The sequence below is a fragment of the Aythya fuligula genome, chromosome 2, assembly GCF_009819795.1.
Source record: "Aythya fuligula isolate bAytFul2 chromosome 2, bAytFul2.pri, whole genome shotgun sequence".
NCBI lineage: Eukaryota > Metazoa > Chordata > Aves > Anseriformes > Anatidae > Aythya > Aythya fuligula.
Window position 1 is genome coordinate 17,642,712 of NC_045560.1, and position 22,946 is coordinate 17,665,657.

A 22,946-nucleotide genomic window follows, 5' to 3' on the forward strand; every position below is an offset into this window, starting at 1 on the left:
TAGGTACTGGCAGGCCGCTGTAAGGTCTCTCTGGCGCTGTCTCTTCTCCAGGCTGAACAACCCCAATGCCCTCAGCCTGTCCATGTAGGAGAGGTGCTCCAGTCCCTTGATCATCCTCATGGCCATCCTCCTAACTCATTTTAGTACATCCATGTCCTTCTTGTGCTGCAGGCCCCAGAGCTGAACACAGTACTCCAGGCAGGGAGTCTCATGAAATATATATAACCTATTAATGTCTACATATAATTTGTTATTCTAAACCTTTCACATATATAAACTACAGAAGTACCTGGAAATCTAACAGCCAGGAAAGCATTCAAACCACCTATTTGTAGCAGCTAGTCACATGCATGTTCTATTTATTGTGAATGAATGAAATTTGGAACAACTTCAGTTTCCATACACTGATTTATATTTATTCTCATTTGTGGCCTCCGTGCATCAACATGTAAACATCTTTCCCAACCCCACAATTAATAGCCCCCCCACTAAAACTTGTACAGCACAATCTGTATGGTTTCCTACAATAAAACACTTTAATTTTATATTTTTAGAAAAAAAAGTAGAACTTCCCCCCCCAAAAAAAAAGCTTCTTAAAAAAATAATTTTTGGTAGCCTGTGTTGGAAGCAGGTAACTTTTGAAGTAAATTTAGGCACAGTCTGGTAAGTAGCTGCCAGAACGAGTGGAAGGAGTTCTCTCACTTGTCTCGCATGAGTACCATTTCTGTCAGTTGGATGAGGGCTTCTCTTTCAGGGGATGGTCGCAGCTTGCTGATCTCTCTTGTAGCTTCATGGCAGTAGCGCTGGGCGAGGTAGGTTGTTTGCTGCACACCATCACTCTTATGTAGGAAGACAGTTAAACAGAACGGGTAACTGATCGGCCCCCTTTTGCCTCTTACAGGTACAGCGGGCAGTTTTAAAGTCAGTAAGTACCCTGAACATCTACCTATATTCTGAAGCAGAAGAGGATTCATTTTATACCTGCTGAATCCTACATCTCTTCCCCAAAGCTCTGAAATACTAAAACTCTCCCATGCTAAGCTTAATTATATTTATAAAACAACACTGCTATTACTAAGATATGATTCAGTAGGACTAGAAACTAATTGATCAACCCCTCCCCATTCTACCCAAAATAGAGGCATACAAAAAAAATTCACAAACATGCTATGCTGACTAAATATGTACTAATTCTGCACAGACAATTATTCACTCTTTTCACATCAGAGTCAATTAAAACTGGAGTGCGTGCTTCAGTTGCAAGAATTAGTTGCTGCTTTCATCAGTTGTTGGACGCAGGAACTCTTCAACTGAAGGAACTGAGTTTATGCATGAGCTTTTTGTTTTTATTATGGAGATTTTATGCTATTTGAGGGGGAAAAAGCTATTAAATCCAGTAACCAGTAACTTTTAAACCACTGCCAGTAAGGCAATTGTAGAGTACTAACTTGGTATTGCACACAGCTTGTTACTTAATGTATATGTGAAAAATGCAACCCTGCCATTTTACTTCAGAGGCACTGAATTTCATACTGACTTCAGTGGGAACAGCACTTTGGGAATGAAGTAGTTGGTACCAGTCCTACCTGCAACACGTATTTCCGAGCACGTTCAACATCTCCTGGTTTACTGAATCGTCTCATTATCATTGCATTCATTTCTGGAAACTAAGCACAAAGTGAGAAGTTTTTTTTTGTACTGCTTATGAGTTGTTCTCCATGTAGCTGCTGGCTATGCTGAGGTGAAAAAGAAACTGAGGTAGAGCCTCCTTTCCCTGCTGTTGTTGTTACTACAGATACCAGTAAACACAGTTACATTGCAGTACGCTCATAAACAATGATCTGCTTTCCCTGCACACACACCTTTGGGCCTGAAACCACAGATCTACAAACTTCTTGTTGGCGAACAAACATGCAACATTCCTCTTTGTTGTGACATTTCTCTATTAGTCAGAGGTAGTCATCTTAGAAGATAGGTTTAAAAGTTTACTGGTGACTCATACCTGGCTTTCTTTAGATTCTAGCTTTTTTCCTGTGTAATGACAAGTTAATTGTGATGCTCATATTATTCATATTTACAATGATACATGAGGTACATGCTTGCATGTTTTACATTTAAGCTCCAAAGAATATAAAAATACCCAAACCTGTAATGAAAAGCTATTTTTAACAGTTGTACAGATTTAAAGGGTAGTATGTAAGCATTTGATAGCAATGCTAATAATAACTATAAACCCTCATTCTTCAGCTGTACTAGTTAAAGAGTAACTTTCGAATTAGCATGCAGTAGTATAATTCTTAAAAAACAATCAGGATTTTTTTTATAATGTGAATGAGCTTAAAATACAAAGCAAAGAGGCCTTATGTCAAGCTAAACAATTTTGGTTAAAGGCCACTCAATATTTCAATGCAAAAAAAGATGTCTTTTAGAGGAAGGGTAGAGGACAAGAAGAAAAGGCTATCATTTAAGATCCAGACAACATTAAAAACTTAAGTATGGTTGTCAGGAAGAAAATATGGGGATTACCAGATAAGTTAAAGGGTATGTAGGATAGCAGTAATATTAATTCTGAGACATAAGACAGACTATAACTAACAATTACATTTTGGACCATCTTCAAGTCCTTGGCTCAGGACTTTTTATTCTCAGATAAAAATAGATGAAACATCTTTTAGTAGCAACACAGATAAGCATTTGTTGAAGCTCCAGATTTTTTTTAGCACTTCTGCTTTGTTTATATATGATTTAAGTCTGTAGTGCTGTTCTTCCAGTTCCTTGAAAATGGCAGGAAGTGTTCAGCTAAGAAGTCTTACATTTAATGCAAGATGATCAAGTTACCTTTCAATGAAAGATTGAATGGGAAGCTTCCACTTCTTATCTATCAAATACAAATGACTAAAAGTATTTAAAAGTGACCTATGAAGTTCAAGTAAGATTTTTAAAATAAAATTGATGTTTTTGTTGCATTTCCATATTATTAATTATCTTATCAAACTAACTAAACGAATAGGGGGTTGTTCCAAGTCAGAGACAAACAACCAACCCAAATACATGAATAATAGTTCTAATTAACCAAAAATGGAATATTCAACATTCACAAGACAATTAGTGTCACCTTTTCTCTGCCAAACCCTGTTCAGTCTTTGTGCTGTGTCCTCCTATCTCCCTTCAGGTATCTTAAAATGCATCCTCTTTCAGTACCTGGCTCTCACTGTTCCTTTAGACAACTCCAGTTGTTGATGACTAACAACGTCCTGCTGTGCATCAACAAATTCTGAAATAATGATTCAAGAACAAGTTAACAAACCCCCCCAGACTAGCCTGTGGGGAGGAACTCAGAACTTGGAGGAGGCTGTTCTCAGCATACATCAGTCTGCATTCTTAAGTGGCTGATAATCTTCACTTTCTTTTGTGAGATATGTGTCCCTGTAAGTGCCCAAAGGAAGAGGAAACAAACATGCATATATTCCAGCCTCCCCCTGGGCTCTTTCTGTTATAAAATTTTTGTTGTTGTTTTTAATGATTTTGAACTTTTCCCATCTCAAGCACTGAGCAATTCCAATGAGAGAACAGACTAGAGCCCTCACTTGAACAAGGTGTGCCAGTTTTCATATCATGAAGTTTAGAAGGATGGCTTTGTAAGTCCCAAACCTTCTTTCCTCAGGTGAACCGGAGGCTTGAGCAAGGTGCATTAAACTTTCCCTTTTAAGGTTTAGTAGAAGCTTGAATGTTTCTGTCGGTGCTGCTAGCACTTCTGTTTACTTTGCACTCCTCCAAATCATTCTCAAGCCACTAAAAATCATGACCATTTTTTAAGCTTATTTATGATACTCCTTTCTCTTATCCAAACTACTGTTATATTTACCTCTGGTAGCACAACTGTAAAGAAGGGAAAGCTTTCCATATTTTTAACTGGTTAAGACTTGGCCCCAAAATGGATACAAATCCTAGAGCTTGGCAAAAGTGAGAGCCTACTGAGAACATGTCTCCGGAAAGAACATGAGCAAGCAGCCACTTAGGAATAACCTGCAGAAAACACGCAGAATCTCTGAATTTTTGCAAAGGCTGGCATTTGGGGCAGCAAAAGATTAATGCTTCTCTTGATAAAAGGGCCTAATGGTAGGAGGGGTTGTGGAAGAAGGTGCTCATCAATCTGAAAAAACACGTGTGTGCATTCTACATCCAGCTGATCCTGAACGCACTGATTTTTCACATATGCCCATACTGCAGGCTTGATGTGTTCAAGCTAGACCTCTATGTGGTGTCAGGAGCAGCATGTGGCTTTTGGTTTGGGAGAGATGTGTCCCTTTTGACTTACCTGCCGACAAGCAAACAAGACAGGGCCTGTGGCTAATCCAAGCTTGAGATCCGCTGCCGCTGGTTTGCCTAGATGGTCAGCACATGATGTAAAATCCAGCACGTCGTCTATTAGCTGGAAGAAGATAAACATACAGGTTAATTTAAGGCAGGGTTCTTTTTTGTTTTCTTAAAACTAGATACAGAATAATCCTTGTTAAAATTTATAGAAAGAATGAAGACAACCCACTTTGACTTCTAAGGCAGCTGGGGAAGAGTTTAGATTCCTTTTAGTTGAATAAAAGCACTACCTGAAAAGCTATGCCAACATTTTTTCCGTACTGGTATGCAATCTCATGAACTTTGGGATCAGGGCAGCCTAGAATTGAAACCTGAAAAGAAAAACAAAACAAATTAATAGAGAGCTTTAGTTAGCATCCCCTTCTAGTCTCTGACCAGAGGTGCAACGCTGCAAGCACAGGCAGCAGGAATCTGGGAAAGGATTAAAAGCTGAGTCAGGCACACATTCCTGCTTATCTCTTGGATACACAACAAATAGCCAGGCTCATTGGAAAACAAGGCTGAACAGCAGCGCAGTATGAGAAATATATGCAACTCTGGAAAGATATTAGCATTATTAAATATTAATCAGCTGGAAATTACAATGCAAGGATGGAGGGAAGGAATACAAATGCACTGCATGTGCAGGCTAGTAGTCATATACAGTCCGGAGACAAGAGAAATTAAATTTATTACGTATCTGAATCAGCTAGGGGATAATTAGAGGTCAGATAAGAGATAAATGGACATTACATGCCTCATAGAAGATCCACAAAATTGGAAGTGATGCACCCAATACAGGAGGGAGTTGAGATAAGGAAAATTATGTTTAAGGTGATGTTAACTGTCTAAAGCTGAATTGCTTGGGAAGACAACTGATAAGTTTTCAGACAGAAGTATCAAGGGATAATTAGTGGCAAAGAAAAATAGATAGCGAATGAAAAAAGCACACCAAGCTAGACAGAAGTATCACTAAACTGAACATTTTGAGTACAGATACAGGAATTGACTACTTGAGAGACAAGATTTTGCTGAATAAACTCCACAAAGCTAAAATAAAGGATGCTGAGTAAGATCAGAGAATTAATATCTTGCCCTAAAGTAAGGGCACTTACACTTTTGCACTTACATATTGATTATACACTTTGCAAAAGGAGGTTGGTTACATTTAAAGACTCAGTTTTATTTCAGCCTTCAATAAAGCAATCAGGAATAGGGGACAGAAATCCATCCAAGTCTACTGTGACTAGCGGAAGGAGCGAGGGTACATTTTATTTAATGTCAGACTAAAAATACATGCTAGGAGAGCCATGCAACATAAAAATAAGTACATAAAAATCATCTTTAAAAAGAGTATGTAAGGTAGGATCACTAAAAATAAAAAAAGCAAAAAAAGCAAACAACCTAAAAGCAAGCCCAAGAGTAGCTTTGAAGGTGAATACAAAGATTTAAATACAGAGTTAGATTCTGAAGGATATACCCTAATATGATGCAATTTGCAATAAGATTAGAGATTACTTCAGGCATCAGTGCATTTTGTAACTAAGCACCAGAAAACTTCCTATCATAACCTTTATCAATGGGTAACAGTTAAAACCCAGGAATCTGGATCCCTCAGTCATTAACATCTTGCATTTCCCAATTTTAGGAGGGCAGCATGACAGGGAAACGATGCTAGGTTTGTCTGTTCATATGAAATCCTGAAGGCCATTAAAACAATGAACTTCAAATATAAGGTGTTTAAATACAAGTTACTAATGACTATCCAAATAGAATATCCTGCCCTTCTATCCTCCTTTTGATGCTTGTCTCTTAAATAGCAGTATTTGCCCCAAAGAGCTAACAGCATCTGCTGCTGCACAACGCCCAGCACACTTTTGGTTGCTTCTGTAATACCAATAAAGGTCAGCAAGGCAGGGTGAGCGCACCTACCCTGTTCCAATGAAACCTTCACCTATCGCTGCATTTAATGGGAAGAATTAAAACACGGAATTCAGTAGGACAGTTTCTAAATGACAAGATCGTGGTTGATGGCAAAAGGTCAGAGCGAGGACAACTTGGTAGATGGAGAAGGGAAATGCCATGTACAGAGCAGAGCTTTCTTGTTTAACCTGAAAGGTCAGAGCAGAGCTACCCCTGTAGGGAGGCAGTTTTCTGGGGACAGTGTCATTACCTATATAATTACAGTATATGTACATTTAAAAAACACAAGCATGGGTTATAGAACATCTTTACACGAACAAAATTTATCGATGTAAAAATGAATTCTTGCATCTTTGAAAGAAGAGCATCATAACTCCTTTTCAAGCTATGAGCATTCCTAAGAACCAACAAAATCAAACAAATCCAGCAGATTTATACACCTATCGCTCCTCAAGTGAGCTACTCTCTTACCGCGGCCACATCATAAACCTGCAACATGACTGGGGCTCGTCTACCAAGGAGATCCTTCAGGAACCAATTTCTGAAATTGCTCTTGTGGATTATTGCCCCCACATGGCCACTGACTGGGATGCAGGCAGGCTCGTCCCAGTCAGCCTGCCGCTCTGCAGCAATGGAATGGAAACTGAAGCCATGCTGGGATAATAGCATGCATTTACACATAAAGAGCAGTGTAACAATATAAATAAATTGTATGTGCTTAACTGATAAAGCTCACCCTCTGAGAGCATCCTATAGTTCCCAAGGTATGACTGGTTGATTACAAATTTAATCTTGCCAGAATCCAGCTATGCCTCTAGTAAATCCTGATGAGAAAACCCTAATACTAAGTGGAATGAATTCTTTAGAAAGGTTCTTTAAATTCAGGAAAGCAAGCCAATCTGCTTAGTATTATTCCAAACACGCTTTTTAAAACTAAAAAAATAAATAAAATAATAATAGTTTCTGATCTTTTATGTTACACAGGAGCCTATAAACTAATCATGCCTCTCTACTGATTTTTCACATCCATAAAATATCCTCCATCAGCTCTGGATACATGGGAGAATTCAGCAGCTGGTGTTTAAAGCATTTGCACACCAATGACTTGTAGACCCAAAAGAAAATCCCACTGTTGGGCAGGAATATGCTTGTATAAATAGTACAGGAGATGTTTGCTGTCAAACTCCCTTCCCTCTCCAAGGCTGCTGGCTATCTTGGAAAGGAAGAGGCTCTGAAATCTTCCCCTTTGCCTGCTCTCCAGCCTTTCTCTTCCATGCCCCTCTCCAGAAGCAGTCAGGATCCTGCTGTCTCAGTTGTGGCTCATCCAGCACTGGTTCCAGATGGCACTGTCCTCTATCCAGTGGCATCACAGAATAGTTTGGGTTGAAAGGGGCCTCTGAAGGTTATTTGGTCAAGTCAGCTGCTCAAAGCTTACTGCACAGTCAGAACAGGCTGCTCAGGGCTGCGTCCTGTTGAGTTCTGAACATCTCCAAGGATGAAGACCCCACACCCTGTATGGGCAACATGGTTCAGTGTACGACCAACCTCATGGAGAAGTTTTTCTTAATAGTAAATTTAATTCTTTCATGTAACTACTCCTTTCACTATGCACCTCCATCTTCTCCTACACCTTCTCATTACACAGCTGGAGGCAGCAGGAGGATTCCCCCTTTGCTTTCTCTACTCCAGACTAAAGCCAGCTCTTGCACCGTTGTGTGCTCCAGCCACCTACCATCATGGTTGGCCCTTCACTGAACTCGGTCAACAAAACGAATGTTTGCCTTGTATGAGGGAACCAGCCTTGGGCACACCACTGCCAGTGAGGTCTCACATGCTGGATAGAAAACCCACAGCCCCTGACACACGAGCTGTGCTGCTGGTGATGCCGCCCCGTATGTGCTTAGCCCTTGCTGCTACCTTATCCTCCAGCCTCCTCAAACCCTTTTTTGTAACTACTCTTGGGAGGGGGGTTATGAAGGCCTCCCTGAGAGAGGAAGATATCTGCCCAGCAGCAGCCTGCCCACACAGCAGACAACTCTCTTGTCCAGAGTTTGCATTTTCATACATTTTACCTGTTCTCAAGTAATTCCTATTTTATTTAACTCATGTATTGTCATAACATGCTAGCCAGGTGCTTGCTTATGAAGAATTGAACTTTTACAGAAGTGAAGGTTACCTGCCTGAGTATCTGTAATCCATTTGTGGGAATCTTTTCCACAGTAAGCAGATTATGAAGAAGAAACAGCACCAGAGGAACTACTGTATTATGTACGAAGAAAGGAAAGCTATTGCCTGACCCTCTGATGCCACTGATACTGCTAGCCTACATCTGTCATCGGCCTTCATTGTAGTCTGCATGCCTAGTTTGAGGGTGGGGCACAGATCAATTTTGGTGGTGCTGTTCCAGCTTCTAGTATTTCAGAAGTCACAGCAGTTCCATACCCTGCTATGTTTTTCTCAGGTGGAGCTCTGTGCACATGTGAAACCATGAACTTGTTAAGCTCACAGGCTGATCCAGAGCTGCAGGCTATTCTTTTTCTTCAGTCCCTAAGGCAGACCTTCCATCTCCAGCCTCGTCTTGCTCACAGAGGCTGTGTGCTCTCTCCCTATCAGGGAAATCAAGAATCTCTAATGCAACTTTACACAGATCTCAAAACAAGCATGATTAATCCCTCTTCTGAGAGCATGTTATGCAAATTCTAAATAGCTTTCCCGGGGTTAGGAATTCACATTACAGTAAGATTAAAAAAAGACAGAAAGAGAACCTGCTAAGCTTATTTTGCTATCTCCAGCTTGACTGATGACAGACGGAAATTCCACTTCAGCTTTATTGTTTCTTAAGTCTTGAACCAACGTCACCTGCAATGGTTCTTTGAAATAAGGCCTTTCATAAATAAGTAACTAAGGCTTCAGTGACCCTCCAGGCCATCTGCCACCATCTACTTTTGCACTGTATTACTTTCACTGCAACTTTGGTGACATTCTCCAATTTAAAACTATTCTAGAAATAAACTGTGGTCTGGGATGACTAATATCTTCAAGAGACTGTTCTGTCCATTAAAGAAAAATAATTACTATCTTAAGGGACTTTTGATTCAAATGCAGTCATGCTTTGGAGATACAGAAGATATCGAATGCAGTGAACATACCTACTAGTGTTGATAGAGAAGCTATTGCCTTGTTCAGACATTTTATGAGGAACACTCTACTCCCCCTTTTCAGCGTAGAGTTCTAAGATGCCTCCTGATCTACTTTCACATTTTTATTTTAGTGAATACTTGTATCTCATTTAGGCACTGAAAACAACATCTTCTCCAGTCATTAACAGGAACTGAACTGCACCTAATGGCACACCGGCCTGGTTACAACTGATGTTCTGTAAACCAGTGATCTCTCCCCTTAGCTTTGTGCCTGACAATCAGATGTGAATACTCTTTATTCTCCAGCTGATTTTCCTTTCGAGCAAGAACTGATGATCCTACCGATCATCTTCACTACTGAGAACAGAATTCCCTTCTGATTTCATCCTTCTCCTCAAGTAGTCAAGAACATCGAAATGAGGGAAAAAGGAAAACAAACAAACAAAGAATCCAAACCACAAAAACAAACTTTTCACTGATAAAAGTATCAGTAGAGTTCCCCGATCCATGAAACTGAAGGAGATATGCTGATACATGAGGAGACACATCGTTGATACTGTGGGCAGTGAGCATGGTTTTGCTTTAAGGACAGGCTTCTCCCTTGCTTTAATTTCTAACACAAATTCTACTGCATATGAAATCCCAAAAATTCAGCACTGGAACAACTCCGAACAACTACTTGAAGAACAGCAGCCAAACACACATCCTTCCTATTCATGAGCATCACAGCTACAATGTGGAGGTAACTGCTTAAGTCCTTAACTCTTCTGTGAGTTATGAAAAGGAAAAAAAAAATCACTTACTACTCCTTACTACTCCAACTACCCACTAATATAAAAGAAGAATTGCAAAGGGAAATTCTTGCCTGGGCCATACTGCCATTAATATCAGCAATACAGAATATTTAAGCTCTCTCCTCCAGCTGGAAGAATTTATATAATGGAAGATATATAGAGATATCTTTATACACAAGATAGCATCCCAACAGTTTGTCTTTCACTCTGCATGAGTCCTCTTAATAAAAGCAATGCACACTTGCTCTTTATTGTATAAAACTACCAGTTTTCTGAGAACAAAGGATGAAGATGAGCACTAGCATATGTTTTTAATCTAATTCCCTTAGAAATCCCCTCTTGCTGTGGCATACACCATCTATACCTCCTTCAGGAAAATGAAAAGAAAAATTAGATGTTACAACTTTTTGGATAAGCCTGTTGTCTATCTTCTCTATTTTCTGCACTATGACTGAAGTTTTTTTAATAAGGACATTGTCTAGAATGAGATCTTTCTGTAATGAATTACCATAACTGAATGACAGGTAGGGTTAGGTATAGCAAGATCTTAAAAAACAAACAAACAAACAAACAAACAACAAAACAAACACATCAGACGAACCAAGAAGCACATACTTCTGTTGTTTGAGAATGTAAAGCAGAATATATGCAAGCAGTTGTTTCCTCCTACTGTTATCATTTAAGGTCCCATTCTACACCAGTAAGTGGGACCAGACATCAAAGATGTCTTAAAATCAAATTACAGGCTTCAGAATTCTCAACTGACATTAAAAACCACTATCTCAAACTTGCAGAATTTCATAAATTTGAGGTTACTGTTGTGAACCTTGTTCTGATGCAAGTGAAGAGAACAATAAATCTCTTTATAAATATAAAACAGGAAAAAATGAAAACCAATATTGGAGGCTACACAGCTGAATTGAGATGAAATTCACAATCTCAAACCCATTCTGGCAGAACACCAATTAAAGGGTTTACTTTGGAGGGCCTCCAGAGGAAGCAGAAATAATTAGGAGTTTAGCTGTGAAGCTTACAGTATGGTATGTTAACGTTAGAAGAGACAGACGTACATACTGCTTTACAACTGTTTGCTATAAGACTCGCAGTCTTCTTAAAAGTCTTCTCGAGGTAGTGAGCAAATCTCTCGTTCTCATTTTCCTTGGAACCCAGCTGGAGGAATTCACCTAAAAATGTGCACAGATAGGAGTTTTTATTTGTGGGTTTACTGCTTTGGCAAACAAGTCTTAGGATAAAAATAGAAAAAGACCTTACCACGCACCAGATCTTCAATCACCTGAGTTAGAACAGAGATGATAGTAGTGTTTCCAATTCGTGCTAAAGCTAGGGAAGCAGCTGACAGGATGAAATCACCAGCTAGAACAGCCTACGAACAAAACAGAAAAATATACCTTTTAAGTCTTTTCCTGTAAGTGTTAGTAAAGACAATACCATTTCCTTTATTTGGCAGGTCTACTCACATCACATCATTTTCCTATATAAAGTATAAATTCCTCACTGTAATAGAGAGAAAACAAGATGGTTGAATATTAAAATTGGCACCATTTCTGAATCCCTCTCTTATAGTGCTGTTTAGACTTTTCCATATGAGCAGTGTCCTCCCTTTGTGCAATATTGGAATCTGTTTGCCTGTGAACTTTAAAACATTGCCTTTCCACTTGACTGTTCTGTCACATCACCTTTAAATTGCCTCGGTAAGTTCTGACGTACCAGCAATTTACTTGTTTCCTTGCATTTGCTCATTAAGACTCTCCATAAAGAAATGCCTCTCTCAAAAAATCCTCATGCTGAATTAAAACCTTTTTGCATTTATTACTGAAACAGGCTAACCTACTGCGTTCTGGATGAGGTACAAGAACAAAGCATTCCAGCAGCACCACATGGGGAAGCTGAAAGCATTAAGGATCACACTGCAATTATACCTTCTCGAATGCTTCCAAAGTTCAGTAAGAAGACATCCATTTGTTTTACCTACAGTCCACAAGCACTGCTTCAAACTTCTTCTGGAATATCCCAAGACTATCCCAATATCCCAAGAATATCCCCTAAGCATAGTAAAACTGTGCCCCAGCAGAGTAACATGACAAACCCTCCCTAGGTATTTCTGCTTTTCCAGAACTCGATGGCAAGCCTTGCACGTGACGAAAAACTCACCTTCCTCTCTCCCCAGATTTGGTTGACTGTCATTTTGCCTCGACGAGAATTTGCATCATCGATAACATCATCATGTACTAGGCTAGCTGTGTGGATCATCTCTGCAATTATGGCCACAGAGCGTTGGCTGGCTTGCACCTCCCTAAAATAAAAAAACAAGAACTGTCATTAATTAAATACATTTTGTGTTGCAGAACACCAGAAGAAATCTCTGTGAAAACCAAACAGTGTTTCACTGAAAACAGCTCTTGCAGCTTTTCCATGGTCTGAACCCCATCTTTTAAACCTGAAATTAGCAAGACAAGAGAGAAGTAAGATCATGTTAGTACAGTGAGCTCCGTGGGACATTTCCATCTTTATTAGGCCTATTTCTGCCTTGCTGCGTTATTAGTACTGTGAAACTCCTGAGTTACTAACTCTAATCCCTCTAAATCCAGACTGCAATAAATAGCACAGCATTAAGGATGCTTCATTCCAAGCAGAGAGAAATCTAGAAAAGGGGAGAGAAAAGTAGTTTTGTACAGGAGTTTGAAGTTTTCCTTACCTCTGTGCTGCTCTACTTATAAGATGCAGTGTCACAAACTCCCCAAACCTTGCTAACTCTACTAACCAGCAAGCTGGAGAAGTCAGCAGACAAAGAAAACCTGTATTCAACATTTGAAAACATAACTCATAGGTCTTATCCTTTACCTTATCTGATTATCTTAAGACTTCAGAGGTTCCTCAAAAGCCCAAGGAATTAACTGGAATTATACTGCAATCACTTTAGGGCTGTAAACACTAACTACCTAACACTTAATGAAATTCAGCCTTTGGGAAGATCTAACACTGATGATTCAACCCTCACTAGTTCACACCTACATTATTTTTTAAACCAGACCAAAAAAAAGGTAAGGGAAGAACATAAAACCAATTATCTAGGGATCCAGGCTGGCAAAATGAATAATAAAAAAAAAGTCATCCTAGCTCAGAAAAAAAGACCATCTACCCTAATACCCTATTGCAACTGCCTCATTCTAGTATCTTTTTCTACCTGTTTTCATCAAGAGTTGCATGCAGGATCCCAGAAATGTCTAACCCAGTCAGCCCTGCCTTATAGCTGTAACCAACCCATATGGATGAGGGAAAAAAAATAAAATGAAATAAAAATAAAATAAGATTACTTTTGACATATAGATACCTTACTTCTGGTGTACAGGTAACACAGCAAATCATGCTATTCTCCATCAGAGAGGAAAAAGAACTGAGAAAAAGAACTCAGAGAAAGCAGAAGATAATTATTTCAGCTCAGCTGAATGAAATTTAAAACCTTGCATTGCCTGGTCTATTAAAATCTAGTGATTAATCACAAAATGAAAGAACATCTTGCAGTCTGCTGACATAACACAGTGTTCTGACACCTACCTCTATGCAGAAGTATGCATTGCTGTCAGTGGGAGTTCTACATCCTGAACAATAGCAGGATGTGTGGCTCACAGGCTGTGAAAATGTGGCTTTTGAAAAACACGAGAATAAGAGCTGGAAACCTTCCTGGCTGTTTGAAGGTAAGTTTTACTGTGGACTAGTAATTTAGTCAAATGCTAGTTCAGTGTAAGTAGTTTTCAGAAAAACAACCTGTTGTTACTAAGTAGGAGAACTTACCTTCAAACAACTGTAAAGGTCTCCAGCCTCTTTCATGCACTGGTCTCCTTTTGGGGACTCCCTTTTTCATTAATTATGTCAGCAGACTGGACTTCCTGCTGGGAAGTAGCAGTAAATGGCAACACTCACAGACACACCAAAATCTTTCAGTAGTATGAAGGCAGCACAAGGACAGACTTCTCAAAAGCAGGTTTTGAGAAGTTCTGTTTCGCAGTGCAGTTCATCTGTGACAATGACCAAAAATGGCATAGGAGAGCTCACAGTTCATGTGTCTGGCTGCTGGGACGTTATATCAAATGGGGTAATTTAACCTGAACTTTTTTTTTAAATGTTACTCTTCCTGGAAAGTCTCCAGCAAAGTTCTTCCCATCTCTGGCAAGAAAGTTTGCAAGAGTTTTCTACAAACATCTTGTGAGAAAAATTCTGAATCAGAGCATGCCTATTTTAGGGAAAACACACAAACAGGATCCTTTTCATTCCCTGCCACTTTTCATTCTGCTTCGCCTGAAAAACAAGAGCAAAAAGTAGCAGCAGTAACTCAAGTCAATAGATAACTGGATCACCACAAGATCATTAAGGGAAATTATGCCATTTTTAGGTCATTCTCAGCATAAAGACACCCCAAGATGATATATATTTACAAAAATATTCTATGTAACTGTTACTTTGTCTTTTTAAAAAAGAGTATACTGCATGTTTAAGTCCTTGACAAGTTTGATTTTTCACGAGGACCCCCTGCTTGATTTTATAAGCTTTTATAGACACAGCATATCCCAGGGTCTTTGCTGTAACAAAACTTGTTTCAAATGCACTGAACAAGACCAAGACTGATCTTACAGGAGAACCAACCAACCAACCCAACCTTTTTCCTCCAAAAGAACACAAAACAATATTTACAGACACAACCAAGAGCTTTGCAATGAGCTTGTCAGTAAGCAAACGTTGCCAGTTAAAAGACAGGAAACCTGCAAAACAGCTTGCAAAATTTGTGGTATGACCACACTCCTCAGAGTGCATTCTTGGTGTTAAGTCCATGTGGCTGAAAGGAATGAACAGTTCAGAAACATGGTCTGAGACACAGAAGGGCACTGCAAACTAAGGGAAGCGTAGAGAAGTGATGTATTAACCAGGAGCAAATTACAGAACAGCTGAAATACAACGTACAGTACAGGCATCTGACAACTGTGGTTTGGAGGAAGGACATAAAAGAGGGCTAAGGTTGCTGGCAGGTTGTCATGGATTAGGAAATATTCTCTAGTTTAGCTAGGTCATTACATTTAAGTACTTATCTCACCATTCTGATGATTTATTTCCCTTATTTCCCTCCCTAAATCTTTTGTGCTCACTATTTTCTCTACTGAGATGTCTTTGTACTTCTTTGACCTTCTCTTTGTTTGTCTCTATTTCCAAAACCAAAACAAGAGACATAAAAACTCCCATTTACAAACACCTCTGGAGAATATACCCGTAACAGAAATAGAGACCCAGTCAGGCTAATTCTGTGAAATTCTGCACACAGGGCGTTGTGTGAAGAAATGACAGAGGATGTGTGAAATTGAGGGCTTGCATGATCTCTTTACAACAATTCTCACTCTCACACAAAGATAAATTGTTAAGTTGTTAAACAAAACACATTGCACAAGGGGCATAAGGACTCAGGCAGGGATGGACTTTTGGCACTTGGATCTTCAAGGGGAAAAAAAAAAGTCATACCAGCACAGAACAATTTGAATGCTTTGGACACTTTTTGATAATATTTCAGATTCTTTATGTCCTTATGCAACTGGCATTTTCCTTATAATGAATACAACTAAGTGACCTTACTCTACGAAGACAGCTATTCTAAACAGCTGCCTTTATCAAATCTAAACACAAGGGATTGAGCCACCCAATCTGGAAGCAGATTCCTGGGTATCCCCCTCCATTGTCTTAAGAAGTCTCAGCTATTCTTATATTCCAAGGGGCTCTGGGAAAAGTCTGCAGACTGCCTCAAAAGATCGGGACCTACACCCTTACAAAGTTATGCCCCGTTATTTTAACAACCAAACAAGGAAGAATATTACCTTTTCTGCTAGTATTGCACACAAAGGAAAACAAAACAAAAACAAACAAAATCACACACAAAAGCAGACAAAAGAACATGCAAAAGCATGCTGGACCCAGCAAATTCTGCAACAGTTGAGAAGGGCAGTACAATGAGGCAGAAATTCAACAGCAGTAACACAAGCCCCAAAGGCAGAATTAAAAAAAAATAAAAAATAAAAATGCTAGGGATGAACAGCACAGGAAATTGCTCACCCCACAAGTCTACAGATGTTCTGGCCAGTGTATTTGAGTACATGTGTGGGAACCGAAGTAAAACAAGACTGAGAGAAGAATCAATATAAACTGAGCAAAAGAATGATAAAATGCTTTAAGGGAAGCGACAAGTTCAAAGAGGGGAAACCATCTCAAAAAAAGAAAGCCCACAATAATAATAAAAACCATCAGGAGAGGCAGAATGGGAAGAAGGGCTGTTTTCTTCCCCCCTTAGGTCTACAGCAGAGTAGCAGAGTGACAAATACGCAGTTTTCTTCTCTACATGTACATTTTCCCTCATGAACAGTAAAAAGTTGGAAGAACAATTTGTCACCTGGAAACCACAATCCTTTAAGAAGCAACAATAATGAGACTACGATCCGTGTGAACTGGAGGTATACGTGTATATAAATCAGGCATTAACACACAGCCTGCTTCAAGAAACTCGAAAGCAAAGAGAAAAAAATACGTATGAAACTTCATGGATCCTCAGGAAGCAGGTATGCAAAATAAGACAGTATATTCTTTGGCGTGGCCTACCCAATCCTAAAAAGGCACTGGTCATCATGCATGAACCAAAAGCAGACTATTGAAGACTTGCATAAACATATGTGAATTTCAATTGCCATTACAGACTTTGAGAAAAGTGTCACGAAGCAAAAAGGAAGGTAAATACCCTGGGATTTCATTATCTTCTTTTGTTAAAACATCTCTGTTCTCCCCCCTCAGAATTTCATTCTAAAAAAAAACCCGTGACAGATGATGACTCAGTCTGTCCTTGTACAAGGAACACTCAAATTAATGAGGAGACTTTCAAACACCAACCATAGTTTGGAGGTGCTGACAAAAACTGCAACAGATGTACAAAAGCTGTCAAATGACATGGGTATCTGTAAATCGGAGTGTTTGTGCTGAGGGTTGGCTATTTGCCTTAGTCCTATGCAACACTCAAACTCTGAGATCAGACTTCCTCACCAGCATGGGTCGGGTCTCAAAACTGGTCCTGGCTGTTTCAATTCAGCATAATGCATGGACAGTAATACCTCCATGAGCATCTGCATGTCAAAAGGCAGCAAATATGCTTTGAGAAAATAAAGGCAAATTCAGTTCTTTCTGTGGCTACTTCTTCCCTTTGATTCACTGCTCACATGTGGTGTACAATTCTTTACATCAATTCTGGGCTTCTTGGTATTGCATGTGCACTTACGTAACTTTGTTCATAAGCATCTCATGCTACACATTAGAATGAGATAAAACTATATTTTTCATTATTCTGACTAGAAGGATCTTCTAAAACATCACTGCTCCGTTGCTAGAAGTCTCCTAAATTTCTACCCTGAATTTATATTTACTCTCTTACCAACATTGTACATTATCTTTGTGGTTCTTTTACCCTGATGGGCTGCTAAACTCTACCACAACCACTCTCTCAGACCCCCTCCTAAAGAAAAAGGGGGCGTTGCTCCCTGGCTTGGCTCTGGCCAGCGGTGGGTGCCTTTTGGAGCTGGCTCTGACGTGGGTGGGCTCTGGGGTGGGCAGCTGCTGACCACCCCTGCAGCCCCCTGCTACTGAACTCTTGCCACACAAACCCAATGCAGTCTTAAATCTCTCGCTCTCCCATTCCTGATACATTTGTGGATCACAAGCCCTTCATTCTCCCTGATTATCCTTGCAGTCCACTCCTGAAGCTAGCTGCAGTTATCTTCCTTTGAGCAGGAGAATCATGGATACTGACGATTTCACAAAGCTCAATACAATGGTATTGGTACTTCCTTAGCTGAACCAGATATTCTATGATTGATGCACGATACCTGCAAGGATCACTTTAAGGTTTTTCACAGAGAAGATGGCTGTAAATCTCATTGGGGTTATGCCCTAATGGGCACTCATGAGCCTCCAAGCTCAAGCAGAAAATTTTGTTTTATTGCTCTACCTTTCATTCCACCACAGATGTCCAGTCATCAAGAATAATTCTGTCACTGCAAAGTGCCATCACCACACTCATCCCAAGATCAGTTATAAAAATATTAAGCCAATCAGTGCCGTGACAAAGGACATCCCCGAGGACTTTCACAAATACTGTTCCTGTGGTTACCTCTAACACGATGACAAAGAGTGGTACTGTGTGGGTAACTGAATTAGGCTGGAGTGAAGTTCATTAATTCTTGACAATGTTCTCCTAGAACAAGATGAACTGGCACACACAGGACAATACACTGCCAACTAGGTTTTTCTTTCTTCTTAGAAATTATATTCACATAGAAAGAGAAAAAAATAAGATGTTGCTGGTATACAGGGCTTTCTGCCACATCAAGCCACAAAATACATGCTGTGCTCTGAGGTATAGAAATAAAGTTCAGCAAGGCACTAAGGAAAAATGGTGCAATGGTTGGGAAATCCCTTAAGACTGATACATTAACTAATAAAGAAGTCTAGAAACACTTCTGGCAAGGAACCAAAAATTTCATATTTGAAATTCTATATGGAGGGAAGACTGGAAACATAATCGGAATGTGGAAAGCACTCCAGCCAACATCTTCCTTCAAAATGCAAGCATAACTGATAGGAACATGTGGAAAGAAGCATTTGCAATCAGCCAGAGCAAGGGATGATAGAGATACAGGGGCAATATGATGTTCTACTCTATTAAAACTGCCTTCAAGAGACAAGTAACTTGAAGAATGTGAGGACTACAGCACCTCTAAGCTTAGAATCTTACATGAAGGCATAGAAATTTGCTCCTGGGGTGAGGGGGTGAAACCTCAGAATGTCTCACAGCTTTGAATATAATTATACCACCTGCTTCATGGCTTTTCTGTGTAATTACAGAAACGTTATGAAAGTCTCTTCTTGCAGCAAAGTTCTTACCTGTTCAAAGAATGTTACAGCTACGGGAATGGTTACAACTGAGAAATAGTTTTAGTTAAGTTTATACAGTTTCCAGGATTAATACAAGTTCTAATAAAGCATTTATGTAAGAAGCTAGAGTTGGCTAAACCTCTTACAAATACCAGAATTTGGCAACATCATTTACCAGTTCCAACTGCAGTATGGCCAACAATTTTACACATTTTACAGTACTCGTAATGAAACCAGTAGTTCTTTTCACACTGCTAAGTACAAAAATGCAGCTTCAAAATGGAATTTAAATTTGTGTTTTACCAAGGAACTTTTTATTTTCATAAGGTTACTAGACATATTTGTGGGGAACACAGGAATGACTAACTTCCAGTATGATACATGTCCATGTACCTAAAAGCAACAGACTCACCTGGAATTACTATGGTGAATGTTGCAAGCTCTTGCCATTAGCACCACAATCATTGGTCGAAAGGCCTTTCCTTTCCCATCAAAGTAATATTCACACATTTCCCTAAGTTCTGCTGTAGATACAAGTAATTCCTAAAAGAAGGAAAAGAATATATCAGCATAAAAGTCACAAAGCCAATCTGTTAGTGTAAGCAGTATGCACAGTATTCATTCCACCTAATGTAAGCTGAAGTTTTTTTCAAAATTACTTTTATTGTAACCTGAAACACGATTGATGTATTCCAGCAGTGTAAATCAGGATAAAACAAAAATTGTGTTCTGGTTCTACAAGATGTGTAGAAATGCTCTTTTTATCTTCACTTAGGATTCAGACAGCTATTCATAAGCATGAAGGCTATACCTTCAATAACTATCCTCCAAAACAAGGGTTGCAATTAAAGTCAAAATCATTACAATGTCCCAGGACAGGCACTAAAATCCCTTACCTTTTTAATATCTTCATAGAGATTCTTCAAGTCTTTTCTACCAAGTTGAAAAGGGTCTTGGTATTTTTCATCACTAACTGTCTTACTGCAGCTGCACATTTGGGATGTACTTGTATGATGAAACCTGGTGAGTGTTTTTCAAAAGAGTAACATCGTTAAAAGTAAACTTTCCTCGATTCCCCAGACAAAAATGTTTCAAAGAGCATCTTCATCCTTCTCCTTTCCCCTCTTTCAAAATTTAGCCAAAAAAATAAACACATGACATGAAAATACTGATTTTAGCCAGCTAATAAACAAGAACTGCAAAGCTACATATTGATGAACATAGACTTTTAGGAGCTGACAAAGCACAGCATTTAGAAAACGTATCAACCAAACCCCATGCTCACTCTTGCACTTGACTGATTACAGAAGTCTTTTGGGAAACAAACTACACTGCTCTCAATGTATTCCTTTTTGAATATACCCTTGTCAATATAGTATACATTTTTAGATGAAGCCTTCATCTTCCAGTAACACAATTTTTATTATTTTTTTTTTTGCTTTCTTTCTTCTTCTGGGCCCTCCTAGAAAAATATTCCTGGTTTGGATTTGAAAATTCCCCTTTACACACCCAGCTATATTAGATGGCCCTATCTACATTATAAATTAAAATCAATACTTCCAGGAAATATAACCATTCCATGATCAGCAATAAAAGGTCAAAATTCTACCTGTATAAATCAAGGTGCATTAGGCTTAGGCCTTTTATATATTTCCTGGAGTTGAAGTTTATACCTCTTATTATATCTCCTTTTTCAAAGTGAGCTTTATCGGTTCCCCTGCAGTACTCTTGCTTTGCCTGCTGCTCTCCAGAATGGAGGACTTAGATTCCAGCTCCACACTGTAACAGTGGTCTACAATGAATTATGCAATGACGTACTGTAGCAAATAACCTTATTTTCAGTCTAAGCTTACAGCTCACATCTGTAACTACACACTTCACCCAGTAACTGTGTCTTTACCCATCGCACAACAGGAATCTCCAACTTACCGCCAAAATATATTACATATTTTTGGAAATGACAACACTGAGCTTCTTTGTGCAAAGTGACACATCTGCACAAAATAAAAACAGGGTTAATTTAAAACACAGAATTTTAAACTGATGAAAATCTTGATTACAAAAGTATGACTCTTCATCGACATTGCTCCACTTCTCCCTTTTAACAACTCAGCAGCAAAGGCAGTCTCATAATCTCCTTCTGTATCACGTGAGGCGTGACTGCCAATGTGCACGTTAACTTCTGACTTACACCGACTCTTCTGTTCTAACACGGTGAACTTTCACCCCTTTCAGCAAAGTGTATCAGTTCACTTCCAAGGAACAGCTCTAATAAAATGTTGCTTTTGTACTCACGGAAGGTGGCTTTCAAACATTTCCCGCCTTGCAGATAAATCTAGATAACACCAGTCACAGAGCAAAGGGCAAAAGCTTTCTGCAAACTACTACACTAACAGAACGTATCCTTTTTTCTTCCCCTGCAGCAATTATAACTTGGCTCACTTCTTATTATAATTTACACCTGCATATCTTCTTCCCTGTTAGATGTCAAGAACTTAACCTCCAAAGCCAACAATCTCTCCAATGATCTTTCCCTGGAGATGGAGACCAGGACCCTGGCAGAAGGCTTGGTCCCAGGTACATGGTTGCAACAGGGACAAGGTGAGAAGGGAACACTTCTTTTTGTGCTCCTGGCAATGCTGCCAAGACTTGCCCAGCCCTGCTGCTTTGTGTGCACGCTGACTCAGGGGCCCAGTAAGGCTGACCCACCCTTGAAATCATTGCAATCTACACATCCACTGAACCGCCTCTCTCTCCTAAAGCCTGTTTAGAAACACGTGGAAAGACCTGAAGGTGGAGAAGAGTGCCCTCAGCATGCTCCTCACACCTCCATAGCCCCTCTTCAGCTGTCTCTCCTTGCGCACAGGGAGAGGAACAAGAGTACCACACACACCCCAGGGCACCCTTCTATCCTTCAAATGTATGGGACAAAAAAAAAGAGCCAGGCAAGCAGAGCAGGAAGGAAGGAAGCAGATGAGGAGGAAAGCAACGAGCCCTAATGTATCAAGGACTCGCAATTCACTGGTGTCTGACTCCCGTATCCCAAAAAGGGAAGTGTATCAGTCCCATGGCTGAGACCTCTGCAAGCCTGCTCCCCCGTATCTCCCATTTTCTGTCAAAAAGCGGCCGAGTGTTTCCTCTTTAGAGGTCACAGCCGGACTCTCCCCGTTACTCCGCTGCCTCGGGCTGCCAGGGCCTGGCCAGCAATGAGGCTGGGTGCAACGCAGCCTTGGGGCAAGGCACTGAAGGAGCCGGCCCTGACCGCAACCCACACCGCTAATTACACTCCCTATCAACATAAATCTCCTTCTGGGCTCCCATTTCGAGAAGCACCCGCGATGTCCCTCACCACAGCAGCACCCCCGGCTGCAACAACCCCAAATCCCTCACTTCACCTTGCACCCGCAGCCCCCCCATCCCCACGGGACCCCGCTCCGAGCCTCCCCCCATCCCCCTGCCGCCCAGCCCCACCTCAGCCCTGCCGCCCCGCTGCTCCCCGCACCCCCAACCCCATTCATTGCCGGTGACCTCCAGGCGCCCCCCCGGCACTCACCGCCCCCCCGAGGACCGGCGGCGAGGACCGGGAGCCGGGTCCCGGCACGGAGCCGTGAGGCGGCGGCAGCGGTGGCGGCGCCCGGCGGGCGGAGGCTCCGCACCTCCACCGCCACCACCACCCCCCCCAGCGCAAGGCCATGGCGTCCCCCAGCCCCGCCGCACCGGCGCCGCCTTCCCGGCCCCAGCCGCGACCCGGAGGCGGAAACCT

General features: G+C 40.5%; 1 protein-coding gene across 3 annotated transcripts; it reads right to left on the reverse strand.

Annotated features, from left to right (window-relative positions):
• Positions 1-394: 394 nt before the first annotated feature.
• PDSS1 (decaprenyl diphosphate synthase subunit 1) lies at positions 395-22,877 on the reverse strand. 3 transcript variants are annotated; one of them, XM_032182020.1, is made up of 11 exons: positions 22,737-22,877; positions 21,113-21,177; positions 20,080-20,203; positions 19,596-19,726; positions 12,386-12,527; positions 11,486-11,597; positions 11,288-11,397; positions 4,608-4,688; positions 4,319-4,432; positions 1,587-1,667; positions 395-839 (listed from the first exon to the last, which is right to left on the reverse strand). In XM_032182020.1, exons 1-11 carry the CDS (start codon positions 22,875-22,877, stop codon positions 699-701), a joined length of 1,242 nt encoding a protein of 413 aa, XP_032037911.1. In that variant the 3' UTR covers positions 395-698. The 3 variants fall into 3 exon arrangements, with proteins under 3 accessions (XP_032037911.1, XP_032037912.1, XP_032037913.1); XM_032182021.1 differs by lacking the exon at positions 22,737-22,877 and adding an exon at positions 21,479-22,114; XM_032182022.1 differs by lacking the exons at positions 19,596-19,726; positions 20,080-20,203; positions 21,113-21,177; positions 22,737-22,877 and adding an exon at positions 14,027-14,095.
• Positions 22,878-22,946: the final 69 nt, after the last annotated feature.